The following is a 27,645-nucleotide window of genomic DNA, read 5'->3' as shown; positions in this document are numbered from 1 at the left end:
ATTACTTCTTAATATGGTGTTGGAATCTGTTTACTAACATTTTGTTTAGAATTTTTGCATCAGTATGCATGAATGATATTTCTGTAATTTTGTTTCTTTGAATTGCCTTTATCTGGTTAGATGTCAGTGTGATATGTTCTTCATAAAAAAGATTAGAATGTCTTCTCCTCTTTTTCAATATTGTGAAATAATGTGTAGATCATTGGGATTATCTAGTCTTTGAAGATTTGATAGAAATCTCCTGTGAAGCCATATAGTTCTGGTGCTTTTTTGTGAGGTAGTTTCTTAATTTTCTGTATTTCTTCCATGGCAATTGACTTCTTTGGGCTTGTTAACTCTAGTGGGGTCAAATTTAGTAATTTATTCTTCTGTGAAAATTATCTATTGCACTTAAGTTTTCAAGTCTATTTGCATAGAACTTTGTGAAGTAGGCTTTTGTGATTTAATTTATCTTCTGTTTCAATAATTACTTTCCCTTTTAGTTTTTATTTTGTGTATTTGTGAGTTCTCTTGGTTTTTTTTTATGATCAAGTTAGCTAGTGGTTTGTCTGTTTTTAAGTTATTTAAAACCAAGAATTTTGATTTATTAATGAGATCTGTTGATTTTTAAAATTATTTTGTGCTTTCTTTCATCTTACTTTTTTGGTTTTTATGTTGTTTCTTTTTAGATTTTTGGGGAGGCTGGGAACTTACTCATTTTTAAAATTCGTTTATTTTTATTGTTAAGCATATTTAGTGAAATAAACTTTCCTCTGAATCACTGCTTTAAATCTATCCCATAGATTATGCTGTAAATTTTTTGTCATTAAAAAAATAAATTCTGTAATTTTAGTTTGTATTTCCTTTCACCCAAGTTTGACTGAATAGAAATGTTTTTAAGTTCCAGATTAAAGCACGTTTGTGATTTTTTTTTTGTTTTGTTTTTTGTTTTTTTTTTTTTGAGACAGTCTCGCTCTGTCGCCAGGCCAGAGTGCAGTGGCACAATCTCAGTTCACTGCATCCTCCACCTCCTGGGTTCAAGCAATTCTCCTGCCTCAGCCTTCCGAGTAGCTGGGACTACAGGCTCATGCCACCAAGCCCAGCTAATTTTTGTATTTTTAGTAGAGACGGGATTTCACCAAGTTGGCCAGGATGGTTTCAATCTCTTGACCTCGTGATCTGCCCTCCTTGGCCTCCCAAAGTGCTGGGATTACAGGCATGAGCCACCGTGCCTGGCTACGTTCAAGATTTTTTTAATTTCTTTTTTTTTTTTTCCACTACCTTTATTGTATTATGAAGATGTTAACATATAGTTAATTTTTATGGATGTGCTGGGGACATTTAAGACAAATGAAGATTCCCTATCACCACAATGTAGTTTGATTCATAAGGTCTACTCTGTTGATTATGGTGGTTTGTCTTTTATCCCTTAACTTATTTTTTTTGTCCAGCTGTCTCTCTTGTGTATTAAAATTTGTTATTATAGGTGAGTTTCTCTATAGAGTTTCTTTTATCTTTTGTCATTTTTGTTTCACAAAGTTGGTTGCCATGCATGTGTTGGATAATTTTTCGTAAGGATTATCTTTTCATTATGGATTATGGCTTTTAGAATAAAAGACTGCTTTTCTTTTTCGCATGTAATGCTTTTGAGTTTGAATTCTACTTAGCCCAATATAAAGATACTAACTTCTGCTCTCTTTTAGTTTCCATTTACCTGATAGAATTATGTCCATTCCTTTATTTTTAGTATTTCTGAATCACTTTGTTTTAGTTGTGTGTCTTGTAAATGGAAGATTTACAAATGTGGTGCAAGTTGAAATTATTTTTTCTTTTATAGGTAAGTCTCACATTTACTGTTATGACTGATACGTTTGGTCTTGATTCTATAATATATTATAGGCATTTGTATTCTGGTGTGTTTGTTAAGTTTCTTTATGATATGTGTATTCTTTGTTATTTTATTTAAACAATTTTAAACTTTGGGCTGTTTTACATGTTTCGTTATGGTAATTATGTTTGTAATTACCATGCTGTACCATTTTTATAAAAAGAATAATCTCAGTTCTCTGTTGCCTCATTTTACCTTTCACTATCTGGTTTCTGAAGTTTTAATTTTTCTCAGTATCCATTAGCACTCATTTATTGTGTATAGTGGGTTTTCTTGGATTATTATTTTTAAAATATTAATTTTATTATTAAATTATCATTATTACTATTATTTTATTATTTATTATTATTTTTCATTGAGACAGAGTCTTGTTCTGTTGCCCAAGCTAGAGTGCAGTGACACGATCACAGCAACCTCCTTGCCTCCCTGATTCAAGCAATTCTTCCACCTCAGCCTCCCGAGTAGCTGGAACTACAGGCCTGTGCCACCACACCTGGCTAATTTTTGTATTTTTATTAGAAATGAGTTTTTGTCATGTTTTCTAGGCTGGTCTCGAACTCCTGGCCCCAGCCTCCCAAAGTGCTGGGATTATAGGCATGAGCCACCGCGCCTGGCCCAGTTTTGTTTTTGATAAGAAGTGCGATGATACAAATATTTTTCTTTCATTTCCACTATTATTTTTCTGACCTTTTTTGGTTTTTATTTTATGTCATTTGGTTGTTTTCTTACCTGTCTTCATTAAATTTTATTGAGATTATTCTCCTTTGGGCATCTTGTAACTTATTCTTTATTTCTGCATAGCTTTGCATTTTTCTATGATTATTTTGCGGAATTAATTATTTATTGTCTCTTTTTTCTGTCTCTCTCTCTCTCTCTCTCTCTCTCTCTCTCCCCCTCTCTCTCTCTCTCTCTCTTTCTTTCTTTCTTTCCAGCTCTGTTTTTGGTTTATCAGTTGCTGAATAAAGATCGTTTTTTGGCTGGGCGTGGTGGCTTATGCCTGTAATCCCAGCACTTTGGGAGGCCAAGGTAGGTGGATCACAAGGTCAAGAGATTGAGACCATTCTCACCATCATGGTGAAACCCCATCTCTACTAAAAATACAGGAATTAGCCGGGCGTGGTGGTGCATGCCTGTAGTCCCAGCTACTTGGGAGGCTGAGGCAGGAGAATCACGTGAACCTGGAGATGGCAGTTGCAGTGAGCTGAGATTGCCGAACCCAGGAGGTGGAGGTTCCTGTGGGCCCAGATCATGCCACTGTACTGCTGCCTGGCGACAGAGTGAGACTCCGTCTCAAAAAAAAAAAAAAAAAAAAAGATCATTTTTTGTATGTTCGAATGCTTGTTTGAGTATATCCATATTTAGAATGTAGACTTAGAGGTTTCTTCTGCTTTATAATTGCTGATATTATTATTACTTTTGGAGATAATGATGAGATTTTTTCACACAATTTGTGTGAATTTTTTTTCCTGCTATTATTTTTTGTAATAGCTCTCTGTGTACTTTCTTTTCATTTTAATGATACTGAGGTTTGTTACAAGATACTTTAATTCGATTTAATCCAATCCAATTAATTTAATATAATTTAATTTAATGTTATCTTTTTCTGCTAGCTTGTCAGAATCCAGGCATGTTAGTAGGGTTTTTGTTAGTTTGTTCATTTATTTGTTTGGTAGTGGGTGAGTGGTTTTGGGTCTTCAAATTACCTGCTTTTCTTCTGACTTGCAGAGCCCTCAAATTCTTCTTTGTCTTCTTTTACCCTTTCGCCACTTAATTGCCAAAGGATACTTCTTCCTTTTTTAAAGCTTCCTTTTCTTTCCCAAACCTGTTTTCAGAAAATTGTCCCCTTAGGTAGTTCATATCTTTTAAATAGTTTCTATTCTTTTTAAAAATTTTAAATTAAAAAAATATTTTTGATTGACACGTCATAACTATATATTTATGAAGTACAATGTTTTGTTTTGATATATGTATACAATGTGACATGATTACATGGAGCTAATTAACATATCGATCACCTTGCTTACCTATCATTTTTTATTGTGAGACATTTGAAATTTATGCACTTATTTTGAAATATATGGCATTATTTTTGGTTGTAGTCATCCTGCTGTATAATAGATCTCAAAACCCATTCCTCTTTTTTATCTGAAAGTTTGTACCCTTGGGTCAGCAAGTCTCCATTTCTCCCCTCACCCTCTGAAGAGAAGAGTTTCTCTTCTCTGTTTCTATGAGTTCAACTTCGTTAGATTCTACATATAAGTGAGATCATTTGGTATTTGTCTCTTTGTCTTGGCTTATTTCACCTAGCATAATATCCTCCAGATTCATTCATGTTGTTGAAAATGACAGGATTTCCCCCTGTTTTAAATGCTCAATAGTATTCCATTGTGTATATATACCTCATTTTCACTGTCCGTTCATCTGTTGATAAACACTTAGGTTGATCCTAAGTGATTGTTGTGAACAATGTGTCAATGAACATGGGAGTGCAGATATACCTTCAAAATACTGTTAAAAGAAAAACTTCAGCTGAATTAAATTTAAAGGAGTTTAATTGAGCAATGAACGATTCACATATCAGGCAGCCTCCAGAATCACAGCAGATTCAGAGAGACTCCAGGGGTGCCTCATGGTCTGAACAAACTTATAGACAAAAAATGTAAAGTGACGTACGGGAATCAGAAGTGAGGTACAGAATAGCTGGATTGGGTACAACTCTGCATTTGCCTTATTTGAACACAGTTTGAACGCTCAGCAGTGTATGAGTGATTGAAGTAAGGGATTGGCCAAGACAGCGACTGTTACAAGAACATACTCCTAAACTAGGTTTTCAATCTTGTCTACCTATTAAGTTACGTTGCAATTCATCCACAAGGATTCAAATATAGAAGTACGAAGTCCTTCTCCAGCCATATTTAGTTTGCTTTAACCATACTAATTTCGGTTCCTTTGGATACATACCCAGACATGGGATTACTGGGTCATATGATAGTTCTAATTTTAGTTTTTTGAGGAAGCTTCATATCGTTTTCCATAATGCCTGTACTGATTTACATTCCTACCAACAATGTATTAGAGTTCTCTTTTCGCTACTTCCTCTCTGACACTTGTTATCTTTCATCTTTTTGATAAAAGCCCTTCTGACAGATGTGAGGTGATATTTCATTGTAGTTTTAATTTGCATTTGCCTAATGATTGGTATAATTATTAACGCTGAGCGTATCTTTCATGTACCTATTGGCCGTTGGGTTTTTTGTTTGTTTGTGTGTTTTTAGTAATGTCTGTCCAGGTCGTTTGTCTATTTTTAAATTGGATTATTTGTTTTCTTACTATTGAGTTTGAGTTGTTTCTATACTTTAGTTCTTAACTCCTTATTAAATGTATAGTTTGGCTGGGCGCGGTGGCTCATACCTGAATTCCCAGCACTTTGGGAGGCCTAGGTGGGTGGATCATTTGAGGTGATTAGTTTGAGACCAGCCTGGCCAACATGGTGAAATCCCATCTCTACTAAAAATACAAAAATTAGCCTGGCAGTAGTGGCACATGCCTGTAATCCTAGCTACTTGGGAGGCTGAGGCAAGAGAATCGCTTGAGCCTGGGAGGCAGAGATTGCAGTGAGCTGAGATTGGGCCACTGCACTCCAGTCTGGGTGATAGAGTGAGACCCTGTCTCTAAATAAATAAATAAATAAATGTATCGTTTGCAAAATCTGTGGACTGCCTCTTTCATTTGCTGTACAGAAGATGTTTACTTTGATGCCATCACATTTGGCTGTTTTTGCTTTTGTTGTCTGTGCTTTTGTGGCCGTATCCAAAATATCATTGCCCAGACCAATGTTGTGGAGCTTTCCTCCTATGTTTTCTTCTAATAGTTTTACACTTTCAAGTCTTGTATGTAAGTCTTTAATCCATTTTGAGTTGCTTTTTGTATATGGTATGAGGATCTAATTTCATTGTTTCTCTTGTTATACAGTGAGCTCTTTTATTCTATGTACACAGGTTTCCTTTCGTCTCAGAAAAATTTTATTATTTCATTTTTTTAACTTTAAGTTCGGGGGTATATGTGTAGGTTTTTTATGGAGGTAAACTTGTGTCATGGGGGTTTGTTGTGCAGATTATTTTGTCACACATGTATTAAGCCTAGTAGTACCCATTAGTAAGATCACTTACAAATAAAAATATTTTTCTAAATAGCATGACACATTACAATTTTTTTCTTTGACAGGCACACGAGACTGTATCTCTGCTTACACAAGTCTGGCCAGAAGGATCTGACATTCGGCGTGTCTTTTGTGTTACTTCATGCTCATTATCTTTGAGAATGTACCATCGCTTTTTAGGAAACAGAGAGCCCTCCTCTGGTCAGGAAACTGAGATCCAACAGGTGTGGTTGTTATAACTTTACTGAGAAATACTATTTCTCTCCACATTTGAAATTTTGTTGATTTGTATCTTTCATTTCCTCTATTTGGTACTTCATGTTTTTCTCTTATTTATATAAACTTCAGAAAATAAAACTGAAATTTGTGTCTATCAGGAAACACTTATTGTGCCAATAAATGATTTAATGTTCTACTATGTGCATGTTTCACTTAGTATATATTTAGTCTAAATCATCCAAAAGAAAATGAAACAAGACAGGATATTAGCACTTGGTGGAGGCCTAATATGCTAGTATGTTTTGGGCTTTTTGTATGCATTGTGCCATTAAATCCTCACAACAGCATTGTGAGAAAGGCATTAGTATTCCCATTTCACCTATGAGAACACTGAAGTTCAAATAGTCCAGGTAACATTTTTCAAACCAAACGTCCTAAATAGCAATGTGGATTGAACTCCGGTCCATCTTGTGCAAGTTCCACAATGTCAAAGTGTCTTTTGAAAGAACATTCCTGCTGTAGTGTCTTGGCATCATCCTAGCTGGAGAGATACTAAAGTTTTTAACTTTCTTTATGGCCAATAGGGTCCATTAAGAATCTGTTGGCCAATCTGTTTTCTTTCCCAATATACAGTTGTCTCTAAATGTATGTGCTTATGGGTGTGCATGTTTACACATACACACACACTTACACACTCAGATGCATGCGTATACATACTATTCTGTATACAATCTACCTCCTGGGGGATTCTTGGCTAAAGGTTTCTATTAAAGAGAAATGAAATTTCTGAACATTTCAGAAATATTCAGGGCTCATTATCTTTTACTTAGCATCCTTATAATTGTTTTTCCAATTATCAGATTGAATATATTTTTAGTGAAACATTTCTTCATAACTAGACATAGTATTTTAAATTATTCTCACAAAAATGATACTAAGTCAAATCTGCCTCTCTGGAATTTCTAATGATTAGACTCTATTTGGCCTTCTGGAGGTGCCCTGATGAAATCTTACACTTGCTTTGTTGATAGCCCTGCAAATGTTTGAAGATAGCTATGACGTTCTTGTCCCATGATATCAGATGTGTCCACTTCTTTACCCGTGTTCTCACAGGGCAGGTTTTTCAGATATATTACCATCCTGGTGTCCTCGCCCTGGTAATTTTCAATATTATTTAAAAATATGATGCCTTGGATGGGATAGAGCATTTAAGGCGTGGCTCCATCAGCGTAGAGTCCTGTGAAATTACGACTTTATTAGTTGCTCGATCAGCTCATGCAGAGTTTGGCTTAACTAAAAATCCTGAAAAATGTTTTATTTTAAATGCGATTAAGCCGGCAGCTTCCCATTCCACTTACCTCACATCTGTATAAAGGCAGTACAGTTTATGTTATAAAGAAAAGGAAAGTCTTAAAAAATGTAGAATGAAAAATGTAATAATTCAGCTGGGCATGGTGCCTCACGCCAGTAATCCTAGCACTTTGGGAGGCCAAGGCAGGTGGGTTACCTGAGGTCAGGAGTTCGAGACCAGCCTGGCCATGGTGAAACCGCGCCTCTACTAAAAATACAAAAATTAGCTGGGCATGGTGGCAGGTATCTATAATCCCAGCTACTCGGGAGGCTGAGGCAGGAGAATCACTTGAACCTTGGGTTGGAGGTTGCCGTGAGCTGAGATTGGGCCACTTTACTCCAGCCTGGGTGAAAGAGCAAAACTCTGTCTCAAAAAAAAAAAAAAAAAAGAGAAAGAAAGGAATAATTCATGATTCCTGAACAGCAAAGGTAGCTGCCAGCTTTTGTGGTCCTAGATGCTTATTATGCAATGTCACACCCTGCTGTTCTCTGGCTTATACCTTCTTTACTTTATTCAGGTGAACAGTAATTGCTTAACCCTGCAGGAGATGGAAGATTTGTGTAAACTGCATTGTCTCACTGTGGTTTTTCTACTCCATCTGCCTCTTTCTCAAAGAGCTTGTGCTAGAGTCATCACTTCCCATTGGGCTGAGGACATGAAGCCTTTATTACAAATGGTAAATATACTCTTTATTAGTTTACTATTTTTGTGTTTTGAATGTTTGATAGAAACTACAATAACTTTCAAAATTCTCTTATGTGGGACTACTATTAGCCCCTTGGGGGCTATAAAAGTTTAATGGGCTACATCAATCACTTTCCAATTTCAACATCTATGTTTAGGAGAACTAACAAATAGCATGATATATATCTAACCTAAGGAAAAAGCCTCTCTATTTTTCCTTTGTTAAATCTCTGCCAAGGTCAGGTTTTTGTGTTATCAACTATAGTTGATGGTTGGTGATCACTGTGGTCTGCTCTTAAGAGGAACTGAAGAAACAGTTTCGTAGTTTATTACTTTCAACTGTTATAGAGAATATTTAGAGACAATTTGGATACTTTAGAGAAACAGAAGCAAAAACAGAAGAAAAACTTCCCCGGAGGCCTACCATTTTAATCAATAAGGATAACTGTTAACATTTTGGTTTATTCTTTTTATTTTAAATGCATAGATTTTTCTGATGTTTTATTGTTTCTTATATTGGAACTCTATATATACATATATTTTTTCATGTTTTTCTATTTTCTTTCACAATATTAGTATCATTTTTAATGGCTACTAGTTATCTTTTAGTACCATGGTTTACTTACCCATTTCTCTATTATGGAATATTAAGAAGACTTTGATGGTTGTATTATAGATGTTGTTATTCTCTTTGTGTATAAGCCTTTTCCTTTAATTTGAGGTTATTGATTTTGGCTTGAGAGCTAGAAATGGGATTAAAGGATCAATTGGCATGAACTTTTTTTAAGGATCATTATACATATAGTGAAAATGTTCAAGGAAAGTATTTTATGACCGATTAACTAGGAAGCCAGTCCACAAACATTTAGTGCATTGTGATAATCACTGGGATAGAGTGAGAAAAATAAAAACATATTTACCCTTCCCACTCCAACCCCTTCATAGACCTACATTTTCCACAGAAGACAGATATTAAATTTTAAAAGTAATTATGAAGACGGAATCATAGAATGCTTTATAATCTGATAATAAAAAGATCCAACGTAGTCTGAAAACGATGGTGTTTCTTAAGAAATGAAGACAGGCCGGCTGCGGTGGCTCACACCTGTAATCACAGAACTCTGGGAGGCCGAGGCGGGTGGATCATGAGGTCAGGAGATCAAGACCATCCTGGCTAACATGGTGAAACCCCGTCTGTACTAAAAATATATCAAAAAAAAAAAAAGTAGCCAGGCGTGGTGGTAGGCACCTGTAGTCCCAGCTGCTTGGGAGGCTGAGGCGGGAGAATGGTGTGAACCCAGGAGGCGGAGCTTGCAGTGAGCCAAGATCGCACCACTGTACTCCAGCCTGGGTGACAGAGCGAGACTCCGTCTCAAAAAAAAAAAAAAACAAAAACAAAACACAGAAAGAAATGAAGAGAAGTGAAGTGACCCAAGTCCTGGAGGAATAGAAGGAGTTAGCAGGATGCAGAGAGGATGAAACTGGATTCTAGGACATGAAGCAGCATGTGTGATTATCCCGAGGATGGCATAACCAAGGAACTGAGATACATCTATCACAGCAGGGGTAGCAAAAATATGGGAAAGTGATGAAGCTGAAGAGGCGGGCAAGAGACAAGTCACGTAGGATTCTGTAGGCCCTGTTAAGAAAATAGATGTAACTTGATAGAAGCACAATGAGGATTCACTGGGTGGTTTCAAATGGATGAGTGGCACTTGCATTTGCAGAAACTTTCCCTGGCTTGCAATGCAGAGAGTGCATTGTAGAGGCAAAACAGGGGGGACTTGGGGAAATTAGGTGGCTATTACCTCAGTCATGTAAGTGTTGATGGTGCCAGGGACCAGTGAGAGGTAAGTAGGGATGAATAGCAGTGGGCAATTTTAAGAGTTATTTAAGGTGAAGAATGACAAGTTTAGTGATTGAGTATGGGTAATGAGGGAAAGGAAGGAGTCAAATAGTTCCTAGACCCCAGGCTTGAGCATTTGTGGGGATGCCGTCATTGTATGAAGGGCACGTTAGTGGGGAAGGATCATGAGTTTCTTTTTTGGAAATACTGAGTTTTAAGTGCCAATGCAATGTCCACATGGAGATATCTAGTAAACAATTTGAAATAATGTTTTGGACTTAGAAGGGTGGAATGGGCTGGAGTTAAAAGTTTAGGAATTGTTACCCTGTGGATGTTAATTGATGCTATGCTAAGAGATGAAATTATTTTGGAAGAGAGATATGGTAAGAGAGCTGAGGACAGGGAGTTCAAATATTCCAATATTAAACACTTAAGTATGGGTTGAGACAGTGGCAAAAGATACTGAGAAGGAACTACTTAGATAGATGGGAATAAAATCAAGGAGAATGGGTTGTCCTGAAGGTCAAAGGAACTGGGCAGTTCAAAATGTGGATGTGGTTAATAGTATCAGCTGCTATAGAGGATTGTAATAGGTTGAGGACTGAAAATACGTTGGTTTTAATGAAACGGAGCTCACTATTGATCATAATTAAGAGACTAAGGTCTAGGTTGTACTTTACCTAATAGAAAACATTAGTCTTTAATTAGACATAACAATGATCCTCTTATGTCCTCATTTTGCAAAGGAAAAACTTGGACTCAGCTATGTGGTCCATGAGCACAGCTAATGAATGATCAAGTTGAGATCTGACTTCACTCTGTCCAGCTTCCAAATATATGCCCTGTGGAGTAACAGCTGATCAGCCCATAGTCAGCCAACCTTCCTGCCTTTCCCATACTCCTTGCCTGATTTTTGGTAACACTCTGTAGCTGGAAGTGTAATTTCAGGTAGCCCCTAATATTTTCAAAATAAAAGAAATTTTTGACATTTCTTGAGGCCTCTTGAGAAAGCAACTAAGCAAATCGTAGAAGGGATCATTCCATGAGGTTTACGCTGAATCTTGAAGCATGGAGACCAACCAGGTAGGTGGATGGGAATCTTAAGAGTTTGAAGGGTTCAGCATCTTCTAGGTCCCTGAACACTCAAACACATTTTTTAAAATGCTCTTTTGACCTGAAAGTTAAATCTGAACATATTAAAATCTAAATAAAGAACAGAAGCACATTTCAAAGCAGAAGTATTTCTGTAGCTTTGGAATTCTATCTGTGGGTAACAGTGTGAGAAAAACACTATTTTAAGAGTCAAATGCAGATTTCCTTGATTCGGGATAAAGAACTATACAGAACGCATTTTTGGATCAGTTTTTATTTTATTTTATGCTTTAATTCCTTAAGATGTAAAGCATTCACCATTACCCAGCCTGAATGGGCTTGCATTAACAAGGATTGGAACCATCCTGCCCACTGCCTTTCAGTTCAGAAGCATATGAACCCTATAGTTTATTGCTAATATGAATATTGCCAATAACTTGGTTTTCCTTTCAATTTTCAGAAAAAGTGGTGTGAATATTTCATCTTAAGAAATATACATACTTTTGAATTTTGGAATCTGAATTTAATTCACCTTTCTGACTTAAATGATGAGCTTTTGTTGAAGAATATTGCTTTTTACTATGAAAATGAAAATGTAAAAGGTACCATCTCAGTATATTATAATCATACTTCCATCCACAGATAAACTTTATAAGGAATTTAAAACTACAAAATAATTTTTCTGTACTTCCATCATATAACATAGCAATTATTTTCATCTTTGTTCACATATTTATGTAATATTTTAGTTGCAATCAGAGGGAATGCTGTATTTTAAAATATGTTTTTCACTTAATATGACATTAAAAGTATTTCAGGAGAAAATATATGTTTGCGTGTCCAGCATTTTCAGTTAATTTCAGAAGTTGAACTTTTCATTTAAATGCATGCATAATATTTCTTCATAAAGTTTAATTAATTATTTCACTACTATTGAGATATTTAGAAAATTTATTTTTTTCCAAAAGATAAGGCTAATTTATATATTTTTATATGTAATTTGTTTTTCTTTCTTTAAAATCTTTTCTTAGGGTAAGATTTCTGATGTTTCCTAATAGTAAAACCAAACCAAACAAAACAAAAACATATTTGGACAGAACTCTAACTGATTGAACATTATTGAAGCTTTGACCATGGTGATGTGGTTCCTTCATGTTGTAATCATTGTAATGAATTAGCTGCATATAAACTTAACAATCCTTTACCAATTTTCTCATCTCTCAAAAACTAAAGTTTTTATTCTGTTTTGTTGGTTGTAAAGTTATGTGTGGCATAACATTTTTATTACCTTAAAGAGTAGTTAAATGTTCACGATGCGTTTGTGGGTTAATGTACTTACAATTTTAATACTTAGTTATTAACAATAAAAACAAGATAAACTTTACAATCTGTATCTCATAGTCAACACTAGTGACCATTTTCATTTATGTCCAGTGTGGAACTCACTAAAAATTTCACTATGTGGAAAGTATTTCAGAATTCCATGAATTTACTCAAAATGTGACTAATGATTCTTTGTGTGGGAGTGAATGGCTTCTAGTATTTAGAGTTTTTAATTGTTATGTAGGCCTACATTTGAATTTGGGAGATACCATTATGAAAGATTATGAATATCTCTGGAATACCGTATCAAAGTTGGTCAGAGACTTTGAGGTTGGACAGCCATTTCCTCTGAGAACAACAAAAGTTTGTTTTCTTGAAAAGAAACCATCACCAATCAAAGGTAATAAATTTCTAAATTAATCTGAAATGAAAGCATTATTCCTCTGAAAGTGTTTAGGAAACACCACTAATTCAGTGCTGCAAGTATAAATAATTTTCTGGCACTTGAATTTTAATAATAAAAATAAATTACCTTTATTCTTGTATCCTTGGAGTGGTATGCTGTGACTATAATTATGAAGATTTACATTTTGCTTATAATTAATATTGTTTCAATTAAAAAACACAGCCAGATATATATGACTTCCATTTCCAGCAATATGGCAGTTACAGGTCCACAGAAAAATCTCTTTGTGTAAAGCACTTGAGATGCTGAATAAGAGACACCAAACATCTTTTTATATCATTATAGCTAAGCTCAAAACATCCTAGGGGCTGAAAAATTTAGGGAAGGCCACATGGGCTCTCCACCTCTTTTAGGCAGCAAGTTGCAGGGGCTTAAATAAGAAAGGATCCCGACAAACACAGGCACAGGGAGCACTAGGAGGATCCCAGGCAGAGCAATGGTGGTTAACCTGGAATCATGAACCAGACATTCAATAGAATAAAAAGTCATTCATTTGTCTATTATCATAATATACTTGATATGTAATATCTATCTATCTATCTATCTATCTATCTATCTATCTATCTATCTGTCTATCATCTATCTATCTATCTATCTTGTGTGTGGTGTGTGTGTGTGTGTGTATAAAATCAAGGAGGACTCAAGAGAATACTGTAATCATATCAAATAATTTCATTACCATCTGTATTTTTCCCTACTTCTTTTTTATTTCATTTTCATGAAAGTCTTTGTATATGTGTATGTATATGTATAGAGATATATAATCTCTGAGGCTTCCGTCGTCAAAATCTTTGTCTTATAATAAGGAATAATAAAAGGAATTCACATTTGAAAATAAAAGGCATAGGTATTTTTCTTTATCTTCCTTCCTTTCTTCCTTCCTTCCTTCTTTCCTTCCTTCCTTCCTTCCTCCCTCCCTCCCTGTGTGCTTGCTTGCTTTTCTTCCTTTCTTTCTTTCTTTTTCTTTTTTCTTTCCTTCCTTCCTCCCTCCATCCTTCCTTCCCTCCCTCCTTTCTTTCTCTCTTTCTTTCTTTCATTCTTTCCTTTCCCTCCCTCCCTTCCTCCCTTCCTTCCTTCCTTTCTTCCCTCCTTCCTTTCTTCTTCCCATCTACCTACCTATCTGATTTATCCATCTGTCATCTGTCTACTTACCCATCCATCCACCCATCCATGCATCCATCCATCCACCCATCCATGCATCCATTCACCCACCTATCCCCCATGCATATCCACCCACCCATCCCCCATGCATATCCACATATATGCCAAAATGCTGTCTCATTCTTTATATTCTACTGTGTTCCAAAGTGTTTTACTGTGGGAAATAGCTTTATGAGAAGGGCTGAACTTGATACATGTAAATAAGATTAATATAAAATGTTTTTAATATGAAGTTTTAGAAAATAATATGTAATATTCCTGTCTGAAAGTTTTACATTTGACCTTGTCTCAATTTTTTTTTGTTTGTTTACAGACAGCTCCAATGAAATGGTGCCCAATTTGGGTTTTATTCCAACGTCATCTTTTGTGGTTGATAAATTTGCTGGAGATATTTTGAAAGATTTGCCTTTTCTAAAGAGGTATAAGGCCAAAAACTATGCCTCAATAAATACTTGTGTGGAATACATGAGTTACTCAACAAGGATTATTTGAAATGCAGACGATTAGAGTACATTACATGTAGTATGTGTTTGTAATACATAATGAATTTAAAATCAAAATTTTCAATGCCTTTTGGCCATTACTATGTAAAAATCTGTATAGTTTTTAATCTTAGAATAAATCACTACAGCTGCATATTTTAAATTAATGAATTAATGAATGCCTATTAGTTGATATTGATGGGACTGTTAGAGACATGGAGTAGATTTTGATTTATTAAACCTCTAATAAACTGCTCTTTGGAGTCTACCACCCACATTATATTGCAGAAAGAAGAAGGGGAACTATGATTTTCAAAAACATTATAAAATAAAATCTGTGCTGTGTTATATTTGGAAGTGTGCAATTTAAAATATGCCTTTTTTGTCTCACAGTGATGATCCTATTGTTACTTCACTGGTTAAACAAAAGGAATTTGATGAACTTGTGCACTGGCATTCTCATAAACCCCTGAGTGATGATTATGACAGGTCCAGGTGTCAGTTTGATGGTAAGCTCTGTGACTCCAGTGACATAAATTTAAATCTACTTTACTCTCTGCCTCTTATTTTATAGTGGAAAATTATCATAAGACACAAATTAAATTTTTTTGAATGAAAATAGTCTACAAGATATTTAGATGTGCATTGGGAAAGATGGTAATGAAAAATTCTCTTTCTCTTTATTGACAGTCGTACGTATGTAGATATGTATGTGTTTTAGGAGGAAGTGCTAGAAGGTGTTTCAAGGAAAGATGGTTTGTAGTTTAAGCAATGTATGTATTCCTTGGAGTCATATATATAGAGACCATAGTCTTTCAAGCAATTTTAACTGTTTCATAACACCCGATTGGCTGCATGTAACAAGCACCAGCATTCTATCTGCCTTCATGCTCAGGGTGGTTGAAACTACAGAAGGAGGCCCATGAAACCACTAACAGTGGATCAACAGAGACTGAATTTGGGATCTTGTCTTAATCTCAACTTTCTGTATCCCTATGCTTACCCCCAGCCCCGTTAGAGTTGACAAAACTTACTCTGAGAATAACCTAGGAGTAGGCATAGCAAGTATGCTCCTGTGAAGTACCTGGGTATGTAAATAATGACCAAGGTGTGGGGGGATACTTTAGATGAACCATTAACATGCTTCGGAGTGGTTTGGTGTGATATGTATAGTTACAGACATAGAAAAATTAATCAGCTTAGTTATTTCATTACTGTGAGTATTACAGTTTTTATGGAGATAAGGGAGTAAGGCATATCTTGACTTTGGGGGCATCTTATGTTATTAAATTTTACCATTTTAGCTGCCATGCTCTGGGCTCTGGCTCTGTGGCTATGGTCTGGAGTAAGGATTTTTTCTATCCAGTGATACAAGAAGTCAGAATATCTTAGATGGTTGTCTTCTTCACTCTGCCTCTACCTTCTTCTTAAACTAATTCACAGGGCACAGGACATAGGTAATGACTGGAATCCGTCATTTTTTTGTTGCACCCTGATACCTAATTTAGGAGGTAGACCATGAAAGTGTGTTTTGTCACTTCCATCTTTTAAATAAGAAAAGGAATTATTATCCATAGATAACTTGATTTTACATTCTCTCTTTAAGAAAGATAATGAGATTAAATTGCTTTTCCACTAATTTAACTACTGGATGTGGAATAATATGAAGAATTGATGAGAATGCTATTGAAAAACTACAATAAAGTTACATTTTAAGTCTTTTCTTTTTCAGAAAAATCTAGAGACCCTCGTGTTCTTAGATCTGTGCAAAAGTATCATGTTTTCCAACGGTTTTATGGGAATTCATTAGAAACAGTCTCTTCAAAAATCATCGTGACTCAAACTATTAAGTCAAAGAAGGATTTTAGTGGGCCCAAGAGCAAAAAGGCACACGTAGGTTCTATAAATTCTATCCAATTAAAAAAATTTTCCTTTTCTTTTCTCAAGTTGATATGTGTTATCTATCCCTTTGGTGGTTTCTTTTTATATAATGCCTTTTCTTGATATATAGATGCTTATATTTTTATATACGATTACTTATTACCTCTGGCTGAAAAAGCCTAACCTGCATAAAAAAGTTGTAATGATATTCTATACATAATAACATAACTATCTATTTGAAGAATAATTAAGTGACTAAAGTTTTGAGTTTAGAAATTTTAAACTAACGTTAAAAATATAGTTGTTCATTAATGACAGTGAAAATCTTTTTCATATAGGTAGTAAAAATGGATATGAAATGTTTATCTACTTTTTTCCTAAATTATAAAGAGTGTTTACACTTTTCCAAAGTATTTAAATGATTGATTAATCCACCACATTTTGTGAGTGGAAGGTTAGAACTCTCCATTTCCTCTTTCTGTGTGGCTTGTACTCCTGCAACCTTACCTTTTTCCTTCTTGGGATGTCGTTTTTCTACTCTTTTCCTGGGAGACGTAACTGGGGATGGAATACAAGGAGTAAATAAGGAAAGTTCCAATCTATTTCTGGAATAATAATACTAATAGTTTATGATCTAAAATTATCAGTTGATAATTCCTGAAACATTAATGTCTAAGTACAGATATTTTTATTTTAAAACTGAATTTTCTGATTATTTGACTTTAGAGGCAGGTCATAAATGGTTTCCATCTTAAACAAATGGAAAACTCATCAGGCTTTAGTATCTTTCTGTGGCCTCAAAGTTGGGGTTTTGGAAATGGCATTTATTTTCACAAAAAGTTTCTCTCAAGATGAAAGGTTTTAGTATATTAGAGAAAGTACCGACTTAACAAAACCAATCACAAATAAAGGTATTTGTCACATATCCACCTTAACAAATTGAAATAAACGTGGTGAAGTTATCAGGAATGGAACATATAAAGACCTCAAAAAATATTTTTATTTTCACTTCTGAATAATTACTTTTGTGAAAATTTTGGCAAGATCAGGAAAATGTGCATATCTTTGTCAAGCCTTAAGTGGACATTTTCAGAACTCCGAGAGACAGGTAGTTCATCAGTTCAAGGACTTATCAAAAAAGTTCTTGTATTTTCTACTCAGGATAACTTCAAAAAATAATCACAAATTACTCTAAAACGTTCTCACATGTTCTGTGAAGCCTCTATTCTTGAACTGCTTCAAAAGTTTAAGCAGTTGGGCTGTCCCATCTTTTGTTTTAAGAGCCAAAGAGAAGCCTCTCTGAGCCCAACTATGTGATCATTGTTTCTCTCCTCCTTTTCATTTTTATAGCCAATTGTATTGTCAGTGAGACTACTTAATTAAACATTTACTTTTTTATTATGGGTGACAAAAGGCTACTGCTTTTCAGTTTTTTTGTTGTTGTTGTTTTGAGAGATGTTATGAAATGGCAAATTTGCAGACATTCTTGTTACATAATACAATGTATGAAAATAGAAAAATCTACATGGCAAAGGGTCAAAGGTAACCCTTGTACTATTGAAACAGAACCATGCTAAATTGGCCCAACACAGCAAATTAGGAAGACTAAACACTGGGAAAGCTCAAATATTATTGATTAGAATTATTTGTTTCTAGTTTAGAGAGTGATGACAATTAAAATTGACTTCATTATAGGCAGGCATTTACATATTAATTTCGTGACTAACCAGAAGTGTGGAAAATGTGTTGGAATCCTCTTGCTAATACAACAATTCTCTAATTTGTCTTTGTAGATTAATGAGTCAGGTTGGTAAAAGCATAGTAAAAGTGGGTCCATACTATGTTTAAGTTAATTGGAAGTGCTTATTGAGGAAGAGCAAATCAGTTGTATTTGTGTTGTTCCTCTTATCCACTCCTCTTCTTCCTCTTTCCTTATTCACTCATCAAACATTATGGACTAAATGCTTTGTGCTTGAGACATGCAGACAACAAAGGCACATTCCTGTCTCAAGGATCTCAATCAAGAGAGGAGGAATGGCAAATGAAATTACAACTACAGTTTATGTTAATGTGTGCTTCAATAGGTGTCTGAGCAGAGGAAGAATACATGATTTCGACTTGGGAGAGTCAGGGAAAGCTTCACGGAGGAAATATCGTAAACAAGTAGAGAACAGGGAGGTGATGTGGGAAGAATGGAAGAGGACAGGCGATTCCAGAGAGAGCAGCAGATATCATAGCATGGAGAAATGAAAAGAGAGGCAGTCTCTTGTCTCTGATTTTGTGACATTAACTCTTCTTCTTCTTCTTTTTTTTTTATTTTTCTGAGACAGAGTCCTGCTCCATCGCCCAGGCTGGAGTGCAGTGGCCCAATCTCGGCTCACTGCAACCTCTGCCTCCCAGGTTCAAGGGATTCTCATGCCTCAGCCTCCCAAGTAGCTGGGACTACAGGATCGTGCCACCACGCCCAGCTAATTTTTGTATTTTTAGTAGATAAGAGGTTTCACCGTGTGGGCCAGGCTGATCTGAAACTCCTGGCTTCAGGTGATCCTCCAGCCTCAGCCTCCCAAAGTGCTGGGATTACAGGTGTCAGTCACCATGCCCGGCAACATTTACTGTTTTATTTATAAACCACACCACTCAGAAATCTAGAAAATTATCTACAGAGAGCCTTTACACTCCCTAAATTAAATTGTCTTAAGTTATAAATTAACAGAGGCTTAATTTCCAAAAGAAAAAAAGAAATTTTTCACATCTACTCAGAATGGGATGATGGTCAAAGTCTTCAATACACCCATAATATTGTCTCAGTCATGACCTGTTATCTTGGAATATTTTCAACTTGTCTTAAGAGATGTTTTTTCCTTTGGGGCAGGAGACCAAGGCTGAAATAATTACTAGAGAGAATAAGAAAAGGTTATTTGCCAAGGAAGAACAAAAGGAAGAGCAAAAGTGGAATGCTTTGTCATTTTCTATTGAAGAGCAATTGAAAGAAAATTTACACTCTGGAATAAAGAGCCTAGAAGATTTTTTGAAATCCTGTAAAAGTAGCTCTGTGAAACTTCAGGTTGAAATGGTGGGGTTAACTGCTTGCTTGAAAGCCTGGAAAGAACATTGCCGAAGTGAAGAAGGTATGTAATTCTGTTTTGTTATTTCGGTGAGTTGGAGAATTAATACAAATGTAATGATGATAGTTGCCATTTGTTAACTGGAAATTTGCATTAGAAGACTTACATGCACTATCTTACTTTATATATTATTACCTTTACAATAGTTTCTGCTACCTGCCGGGGGTATGTTCCAAGACCCACAATGGTTGCCTGAAACTGTGGATAGTACCAAATGCCATGTATATTGTTTTTTCCTATGCATACATACCTATGATAAAGTTTAATTTCTAAATTAGGTACAGTAAGAGATTAACAACAATAACAAATAATAAGATAGAATAATTATAACCATATACTGTAATAAAAGTTATGTAAATATGGTCTCTCTTCCTCAAAATACCTTATTGTACTATACTCAACCCTTTTCTTCTTGTGAGAATGTGAGATGATAAAATGGCTACATGATGAGGTGATGTGAGGTGAATGATGAACGCTATTGTTGACCTTCTGATGATACAACAGAAGGAGGATCGTCTGCTTCAGGTGATCCTTGCGTCATTAAGCCATGATGGAGTGAATGACTGATGTTAGGAGCAGACGATATTGATGATTGGGGTCCTCCATGGTTGAAAAAGTTTTGCTGAAATCTTTTAGAAGAATAACATTATCAGTAACTGTCATCACTTTTTTTTTTTTTGAGATGGAGTCTCACTCTGTCACCCAGGCTGGAGTACAGTGGCACCATCTCAGCTCACTGCAACCTCCACCTCCCAGGTTCAAGCAATTCTTCTGCCTCAACCTCTCTAGTAGCTGGGACTACAGGTGCACGCCACCATGCCCAGCTAATTTTTGTATGTTTAGTAGAGACGAGGTTTCACCATATTGGCCAGGCTGGTCTTGAACTCCTGACTTTGTGATCCACCTGCCACGGCCTCCCAAAGTGCTGGGATTACGGACGTGAGCCATCGCGCCCAGCCACTGTTGTCACTTTTTAACTCATCAAAGTGTCTCTGTGAAGGTTGCCATTCTTTTGTGATTATATGGGTGACTTTAATGCTGTGTTCCATCTGAGAATTGTATTCCATATTTTTTCTTTTAATATCCATGTAATTTGAAACACTTCAGCAAATTCAGGTTCTGCTTCAGGTTCTTCATCTTCCTCCCTAGATGACTCAATAAGTTCTTCCATTTCCTCATTTGTTAACATTTCCTAATGAACTTCAATATGTTGTTTCACTTCTTTATCAAACACGTTGGCAAATCTCTCTCTATCAATCAGTCTTGCTGCATGAAATATTTTCCTAACTTCTCCATTGATCCCCAGGAAGTCTCGAAAATCACTCAGGACTTTACTCCATAAATTCTTCCAGCAGTCATTTATAGTTTTTGGGTTTAATTAATCCATTGCATCTTTGGTGAGTGTTATTGCATCAGCAATAGTGAATAATTTCCAGCACCTTATCATGTCCAGATTAGGGTCTGCATCAATTGCTGATTGAATGTAATCAAACACCAGGCAGGTGTATGTGGCTTTGACAAACTGAATGATGCCATAGTCAAGGCGCTGAGTTTGTATTTGGAGGTAAAAATACAATCTCAATGTTTTCATTTTCAACAAAAACAAATTTGGGATGGCTAGGTGCATTGTCTAGTATTCCAAGCTTTCCTCTTTCAAGTATTTTTTCACTTCTGGGAAAAAGCATTGGTAGAACCATTCCATAAAAATGTTGGCTGTCATTCACACTTTCTGATTATGTTGCCAGAACACAAGAAGATAATTTTTGCTTTTGTTTTTGAGAGTGTATGTCTTCTTCAGTCTGTATGCTATGCCTGTCTTTATTATATGCACTGCAGCACTGCCACCTAGTACCAGGGTTACTCTGTCCTTCCATGTTTTATGTCTTGGTGCCTCCTTTGGACTTTTATGAATGTAGGTTCTATTGGGCATCTTCTTCCAGAAGAGCCTGGTTTCATCACAATTAAAACCTTGCTTTGGATGGTATCCTTTCTTTCTAACCAACTTCTTCAACTCTGCCAGAAATGTGGCAGCAGCTTCTTCATTGGCAGATGGAGCCTCTTCAGTCAGTAGTTGTTTTGTTTTGTTTTGTTTTTGAGATGGAGCCTTGCTCTGTCACCGTACTGGAGTGCAGTGGTGTGATCTTGCTCACTGCAACCTCCGCCTCCTGGGTTCAAGCTATTCTGCTGCCTCAGCCTCCCGAGTATCTGGGACTGCATGCACACACCACCATGCCCAGCTAATTTTTGTATTTTTACTAGAGATGGGATTTCACCATGTTGGCATGTTGGCCAGGATCATCGATCTCTTGACCTCATGATCTGCCCACCTTAGCTTTTCAAATTGCTGGGATTACAGGTGTGAGCCACTGAGCCCGGCCCACTTCAGTATTTTTTATATTTTTCAGTCCAAGCCTATTCCTGAATTTGTGTAACCATCCTATATTTGAAGAAAATGGGTCATTGTCACTCATTTCAGAGGATGCCTTGTTGAAGTCTTCATACAGATTCAATGCTTTCAGGTGCAGCATGTTTCCATCACCTGGAAAATATTTTCTATTCATGTCTTCCACCTTCTATCTTAACTAAGCACTTGTCAAACACTGTGTCCAAAACTTTTGCCATTTGAGGTGCAACAGCAAAACTAGCACAGATTTCTTTTTTCTTCTTCACAACTTCATGGATAAAAGATTGTTTCTGACTGTAGATCTTAGCAACCTCAGCATATGAGTTTTTCTTCACTTATTAAGTCAAGAACTTTCACGTTTTCACTTAAAGAAAGCACTTTATGGCTTCTTTTTGGCATATATGAATTGCCAACATCACTTATTTTACAGTTTGGGGCCACTATTAAGTAAAAGAAGGGTTATTTGAACACCAACACTGAGGCATCAATGCAGTCAATCTGATCATCAAGGTGGCTACTAAGTAACTAATGGGAAGGTGGTGTCTACAGTGTGAACATGGGGGACAAAGGAAGGATTCATGTCCTGAGCAGGATGAAGTGAGATGGTGCGAGATTTCATCACACGACTCAAAATGGTGTGCACTTTAAAAACATATGATTTATGTATTTCTGGAATTTTCTTTTTTTTCTTTCTTTTTTTTTTTTTTTGAGATGGAGTCTCGCTCTTTCGCCCAGGCTGGAGTGCAGTGGCACTATCTCAGCTCACTGCAAGCTCCGCCTCCTGGGTTCACGCCATTCTCCTCCCTCAGCCTCCTGAGTAGCTGGGACTACAGGTGCCCGCCACCACACCTGGCTAATTTTTTGTATTTTTAGTAGAGACAGAGTTTCACCATGTTAGCCAGGATGGTCTCGATCTCCTGACCTTGTGATCTGCCTGCCTCGGCCTCCCAAAGTGCTGGGATTACGGGCATGAGCCACTGCGCCCGGCCTGGAATTTTCATTTAATAGTTTTGAACCACAGTTTAGCTCAGATCCCTGACACCACCAATAAAAGGACAATTTTGTATTTTATCAATGAGCAATGACATCTCAGAGAGGGTCCCAAGGGCAAATATATAGCACATCCATAAGCACCTTCAAAGACGGGTGCAAAAAGAACAACTTATAAAGTTGTGGGCATGGTTAAGGGAACCAACAAAAACGATGAGGCACCCAGGAAGAATCTGTCATTCACCTTTGAGACCAATGAGTAAACATTTCTTTTTTGGGTAACACTGTATTCATGCTTCCCTGGCACGCTGAGTTCTTCCAAAGCTGCTGTGGATACCATGTGCTCTACTTTACAATTTCCATAGCAGGTAGTAAAAAAGAAAAGAAGGGGCAGAAAGAGGAAGATACAGGTGAAATAGGCTCACATCAAGATGTGTAAATTCACAGCAAGTGAAATGATCTTGTTCCATAATACCTCCAAACTGACAGTCCTTCTGAGCAAACCTAGTTGATCTGTCAGTTTTGAGCATCTCCACACTTTGATCCATTTAACACATGACCTCCATGTTCTCTCCAACACCCTGACCTATTGTTTCTCTCCAGCAACCTCCTATTGTTTCTGCTGCTTAATTGGGAATGATCAAGTGTTATGCATTGTTTTTCTAAATGAACTGCTCACTTAGAAAAACAGTGCATAACAATCAGTATGAACTGTATTACATTTCCTTTGTAGCCTGTTACTGTATTCAGTAGGTGTTAGTTAATATTGTTAAATAGGTGAAATATAGGTGATTGATTAGAAGAAACCCTGACATAATAAGTATGAAATAATAAGCAGAGCAGAGGAACAAAAAGGGTATGTATGAATATAAAGCAATGGAGAGAGATTAGCAACATCTAGAATGTGACAGTTGGAAGAGGTGGATTGAATTGAAGGGCTCCAATGGTTACACCAAATACTTATCTGTGGTCAACCATAGGACTCAATAAATGTTGCTAAGGTTTTAACCAGATATTTCAAGTCATAAAGATATTTTTCTTTGGACAGAGTAGAGCACATATGAAAATAAAAGATGGAGAAAATATTTGTTATTCTTCCTAAACTTTTACAAACTTGAGCTTTTTTGATCTTATTTCTATTATGAACTACAATTTTTTTCCCAACACTGATATAGCTACATCTCAACAATCCACAGAGATGATGAAGTGTGGATAGTGGAACTTCAATTTTACTTTATTTGGTCCTTTCTACTCCAAAACCTCCACTAATGCCAAGTGAGACAGTGAGGCCATCTAGATGATTAATCTTGGATAATCAAATGAATTATTTTTGATGGTCTTTATAACAATTTTATTGTTTATTGTTTATCAAGGTAAAACCACGAAAGATTTAAGTATAGCTGTTCAAATGATGAAAAGGATCCACTCCTTGATGGAAAAATACTCAGAACTTTTACAAGAAGATGATCGGCAACTCATAGCCAGATGCCTTAAGTATTTAGGATTTGATGAGTTGGCAAGTTCTTTACATCCAACCCAGGTAATATTATCAGAATAGCTCAATTTCAACAGGGTAATTATTAGGTATACATAAAGTGTTTTGCAAAGATAGTCATCTCTTCCAGATTTTTTTTTTTTTACTGAAAATACTATTATTAGTAGTAACCCAACTGCCCAATCTTGAAGTAATGCATAATTAGAAAATTTGTACAAATGCTTACCTGGACAAACAGATTAAATGCCAGATAATCTCTGCAGATCCTTTAAAACTAACCCTGCACTTAATTCTAGCAAAACATCTCAAAACTAGTGTGATTATTCAATTGTCTTTAAATATATCAGGTTGTAGCCACAAATATCATGACGTATATTTGAAAATCTTGATGTCTACTAATTTTTTCTAGTTAAGACAATGATTTAAAAAATTTAAATTTAAAAGGTGGTAAAATGCTTTTCACATAGAAAGTGCTCAGTAATAAATGTTTTACTTATTTAAATGATATTCTAATTCAATGTCATTTTCAAAATGGACTTTTAAAATAATGCAGGATGCAGAAAATGATGTAAAAGTGAAGAAAAGGAATAAATATTCAGTTGGCATTGGGCCAGCTCGGTTCCAACTGCAATACATGGGCCATTATTTGATACGAGATGAGAGAAAAGACCCAGATCCCAGGGTCCAGGATTTTATTCCCGACACATGGCAGGTAATACTGCAAATGAAACAAAAATTACTGTATTTTCTTATTATATGTGATCTCGGAGGTTTCTCATTATTGTGGCTGTACATGTTATATTTGGTGTTCATGTCATTTAAAGATACTTTGTTATTGAAAATGTCAAATGTGGACTATTTTTTCCCCATTTAAAGAAAGTGAGATTTTCTTTTATTATATAGACCATTTCCTTGGAGGTACATTAATGGAGTCATATGTTTAGCTCTGATGTTATCTCAGTGTCATCCAGCTGTATCATCATGGAGCAGCCTCCAGGTTTTCCCTGTGTCAATAGGATTTCATATGTAAATATATAAAGTGCATAGAGAAATTTGGATAGTTTAAATAGTAGGGACAATTGTTTAGATATTTACACATTGCATCTGTCACCATAGTAGCTATTCTAAAAATGTATATAAAATTAATATTGAGGGATATAAAATTTAGAAGAAAAGGATGCATTTCTACATACATTGAACCATACCAACTTGCTGATAAATTGAACATGTTTGCCTACAGAAATGCAGTTTTATAGCTTCAGTCTAATAGACTGCCCCCTTCAGAATCTTTCTTATGATGGTGGGGTAGGTTAAAAAATACATGGCGCCTTTTCATGAATAGGAAGACCGGTTCCTTGCTTCAGTGCAGGACTAGAGGCAGTAATGCTCTCCATTAATTTCATTCACATTGTAACTCTTCTGATGCCCAATTCACGTTGAGGTGTGGCCAGGAGTGGACCGGTTGGGGTTTTGAGTTGTTTTCCCACCTTCTACCTATTACATAGACTTATTATCATTCTTCGGCTAGTCAGCATTCTTCGGCTGAAGGGATGGAGCTCTCTCATCCTGGCATTCTTCTATGTAGAAAGTAGAATATCAGTAGTAAAATTAAGAATGTTTGATGTTTCTTCTCCTCAGCTATTTTCTTCACCATCAGTAATATACATATTGTCTCTTTCTTAGAACTTAGTTTCTCAGCCGCACTTAGTAAATAGCAAATAATTACAAGATGTTTTCTCAATAATAAGATATTTTGTTCAGACATCCTCTCCATTTTTCACACATAAAACCCACCTTACAGATGTTCAAAAGCATAAAAATGATCTCTTCTGAGAGAATGACATGAGACCTTCAGATGTTCCTACAGATCCTTTGAGGTTCAGAAAATTGTATTGGAAGTCTATAAATACTGTCTTTGTTTTGGTAACATACGGTTCACTTTCTTGACACGAATGGTACTCTACACCCTGCAGCGAGAGCTCCTTGATGTTGTGGATAAGAATGAGTCAGCAGTGATTGTTGCCCCAACGTCCTCAGGCAAAACCTATGCCTCCTACTACTGTATGGAGAAAGTGCTGAAGGAGAGCGACGACGGGGTGGTTGTGTACGTTGCACCCACAAAGGTAGTGCTCAAGTGACTATAATATTCTCTTTCATTCCTGAACCTACTATTTAAAAATCATGAACATGGTCACATGGTAGATCTAGTTCGCTTTATTTTTTAACCTGCATTTTCTTGTCCCAGTGTCTGAAGCTAAAATAATATACATATACATATACACAAACATACACACACACAAACATGTACATAAAATAACATATACATATTCAAACTTTAGACATCAGGGGAAAGTCACCAAATATAGGAGACACAATTTTTTTTCTGATGTATAGGCAACATTTTCTGTTTTTCCTTCTGATGAATACTTTTTAAATTCCATTTTACTTTAGGTTGAGGTTTATCAATGAGGTTTGTATGCTGAGTCAACTATCTCAAAGAGAATGTGTTAGTGTGTTTAGAGTAGTGGGTTGATGAAAGGGGTTAGTAAGCTTTCTGCACTGAAAGCAGGACACACTTTTAGACAGTTCTTGTTGTCCTCTTATATTTCACCTCTATTATGTGACTAATGGATCTTTTTCTTTGTCAATCAGGCCCTTGTTAATCAAGTGGCAGCAACTGTTCAGAATCGTTTTACGAAAAATCTGCCAAGTGGTGAAGCTCTCTGTGGTGTTTTCACCAGGGAGTATCGTCATGATGCCTTAAACTGTCAGGTAGGGTATTTTAATTAATAAGTGTGTTATCAAATTATATAACTGTACTTGTATGTCTCTTTGACTAGAAATTCAACATCTTCACAAGGCTTGTGAAAATAATTTATTTGAATTTATGAAAGACAAAATACTTTTAGAAAAAATGTAATATTGTTACATTTCAAAGAGTGAGAACTAGAACTCATCTTTCTCTAAGGACACTGACCTTTGGATTTCTGATTTCATTAATATTTTATTGCATTGTCTTGGTTTGTAAAGGGATTCAGAATGATCTGAAGAATGCTATGTTATAGAAAATTAACAAATCTCAATTTTAAATCAATTACTT

At 35.9% G+C, this 27,645-nt stretch overlaps 1 protein-coding gene across 6 annotated transcripts in view; it reads left to right on the top strand.

The window, feature by feature from the left end:
* DDX60 (DExD/H-box helicase 60) overlaps positions 1–27,645 on the top strand; it is a 173,223-nt gene that overhangs the window by 37,876 nt on the left and 107,702 nt on the right. For all 6 annotated transcript variants that reach the window (XR_010156235.1, XM_063808454.1, XM_063808453.1 and 3 more), the window contains 12 exons: positions 6,092–6,250; positions 8,114–8,272; positions 11,679–11,820; positions 12,786–12,941; positions 14,482–14,587; positions 15,044–15,159; positions 16,383–16,543; positions 19,404–19,659; positions 24,424–24,590; positions 25,099–25,257; positions 26,519–26,668; positions 27,198–27,317. Coding sequence is in view for 5 of the 6 variants with exons in the window: in XM_063808454.1 (XP_063664524.1) it covers positions 6,092–6,250; positions 8,114–8,272; positions 11,679–11,820; positions 12,786–12,941; positions 14,482–14,587; positions 15,044–15,159; positions 16,383–16,543; positions 19,404–19,659; positions 24,424–24,590; positions 25,099–25,257; positions 26,519–26,668; positions 27,198–27,317 (1,851 nt within the window). In the remaining variant the exon portion in view is untranslated. The remainder of the gene's footprint in view (positions 1–6,091; positions 6,251–8,113; positions 8,273–11,678; positions 11,821–12,785; positions 12,942–14,481; positions 14,588–15,043; positions 15,160–16,382; positions 16,544–19,403; positions 19,660–24,423; positions 24,591–25,098; positions 25,258–26,518; positions 26,669–27,197; positions 27,318–27,645) is intronic.

Source organism: Pan troglodytes, chromosome 3 (assembly GCF_028858775.2).
Source record: "Pan troglodytes isolate AG18354 chromosome 3, NHGRI_mPanTro3-v2.0_pri, whole genome shotgun sequence".
Taxonomy (NCBI): Eukaryota; Metazoa; Chordata; class Mammalia; order Primates; family Hominidae; genus Pan; species Pan troglodytes.
The sequence above is the reverse complement of the archived record's forward strand: the minus strand, read 5'-3'. Positions and strand labels throughout refer to the sequence as shown.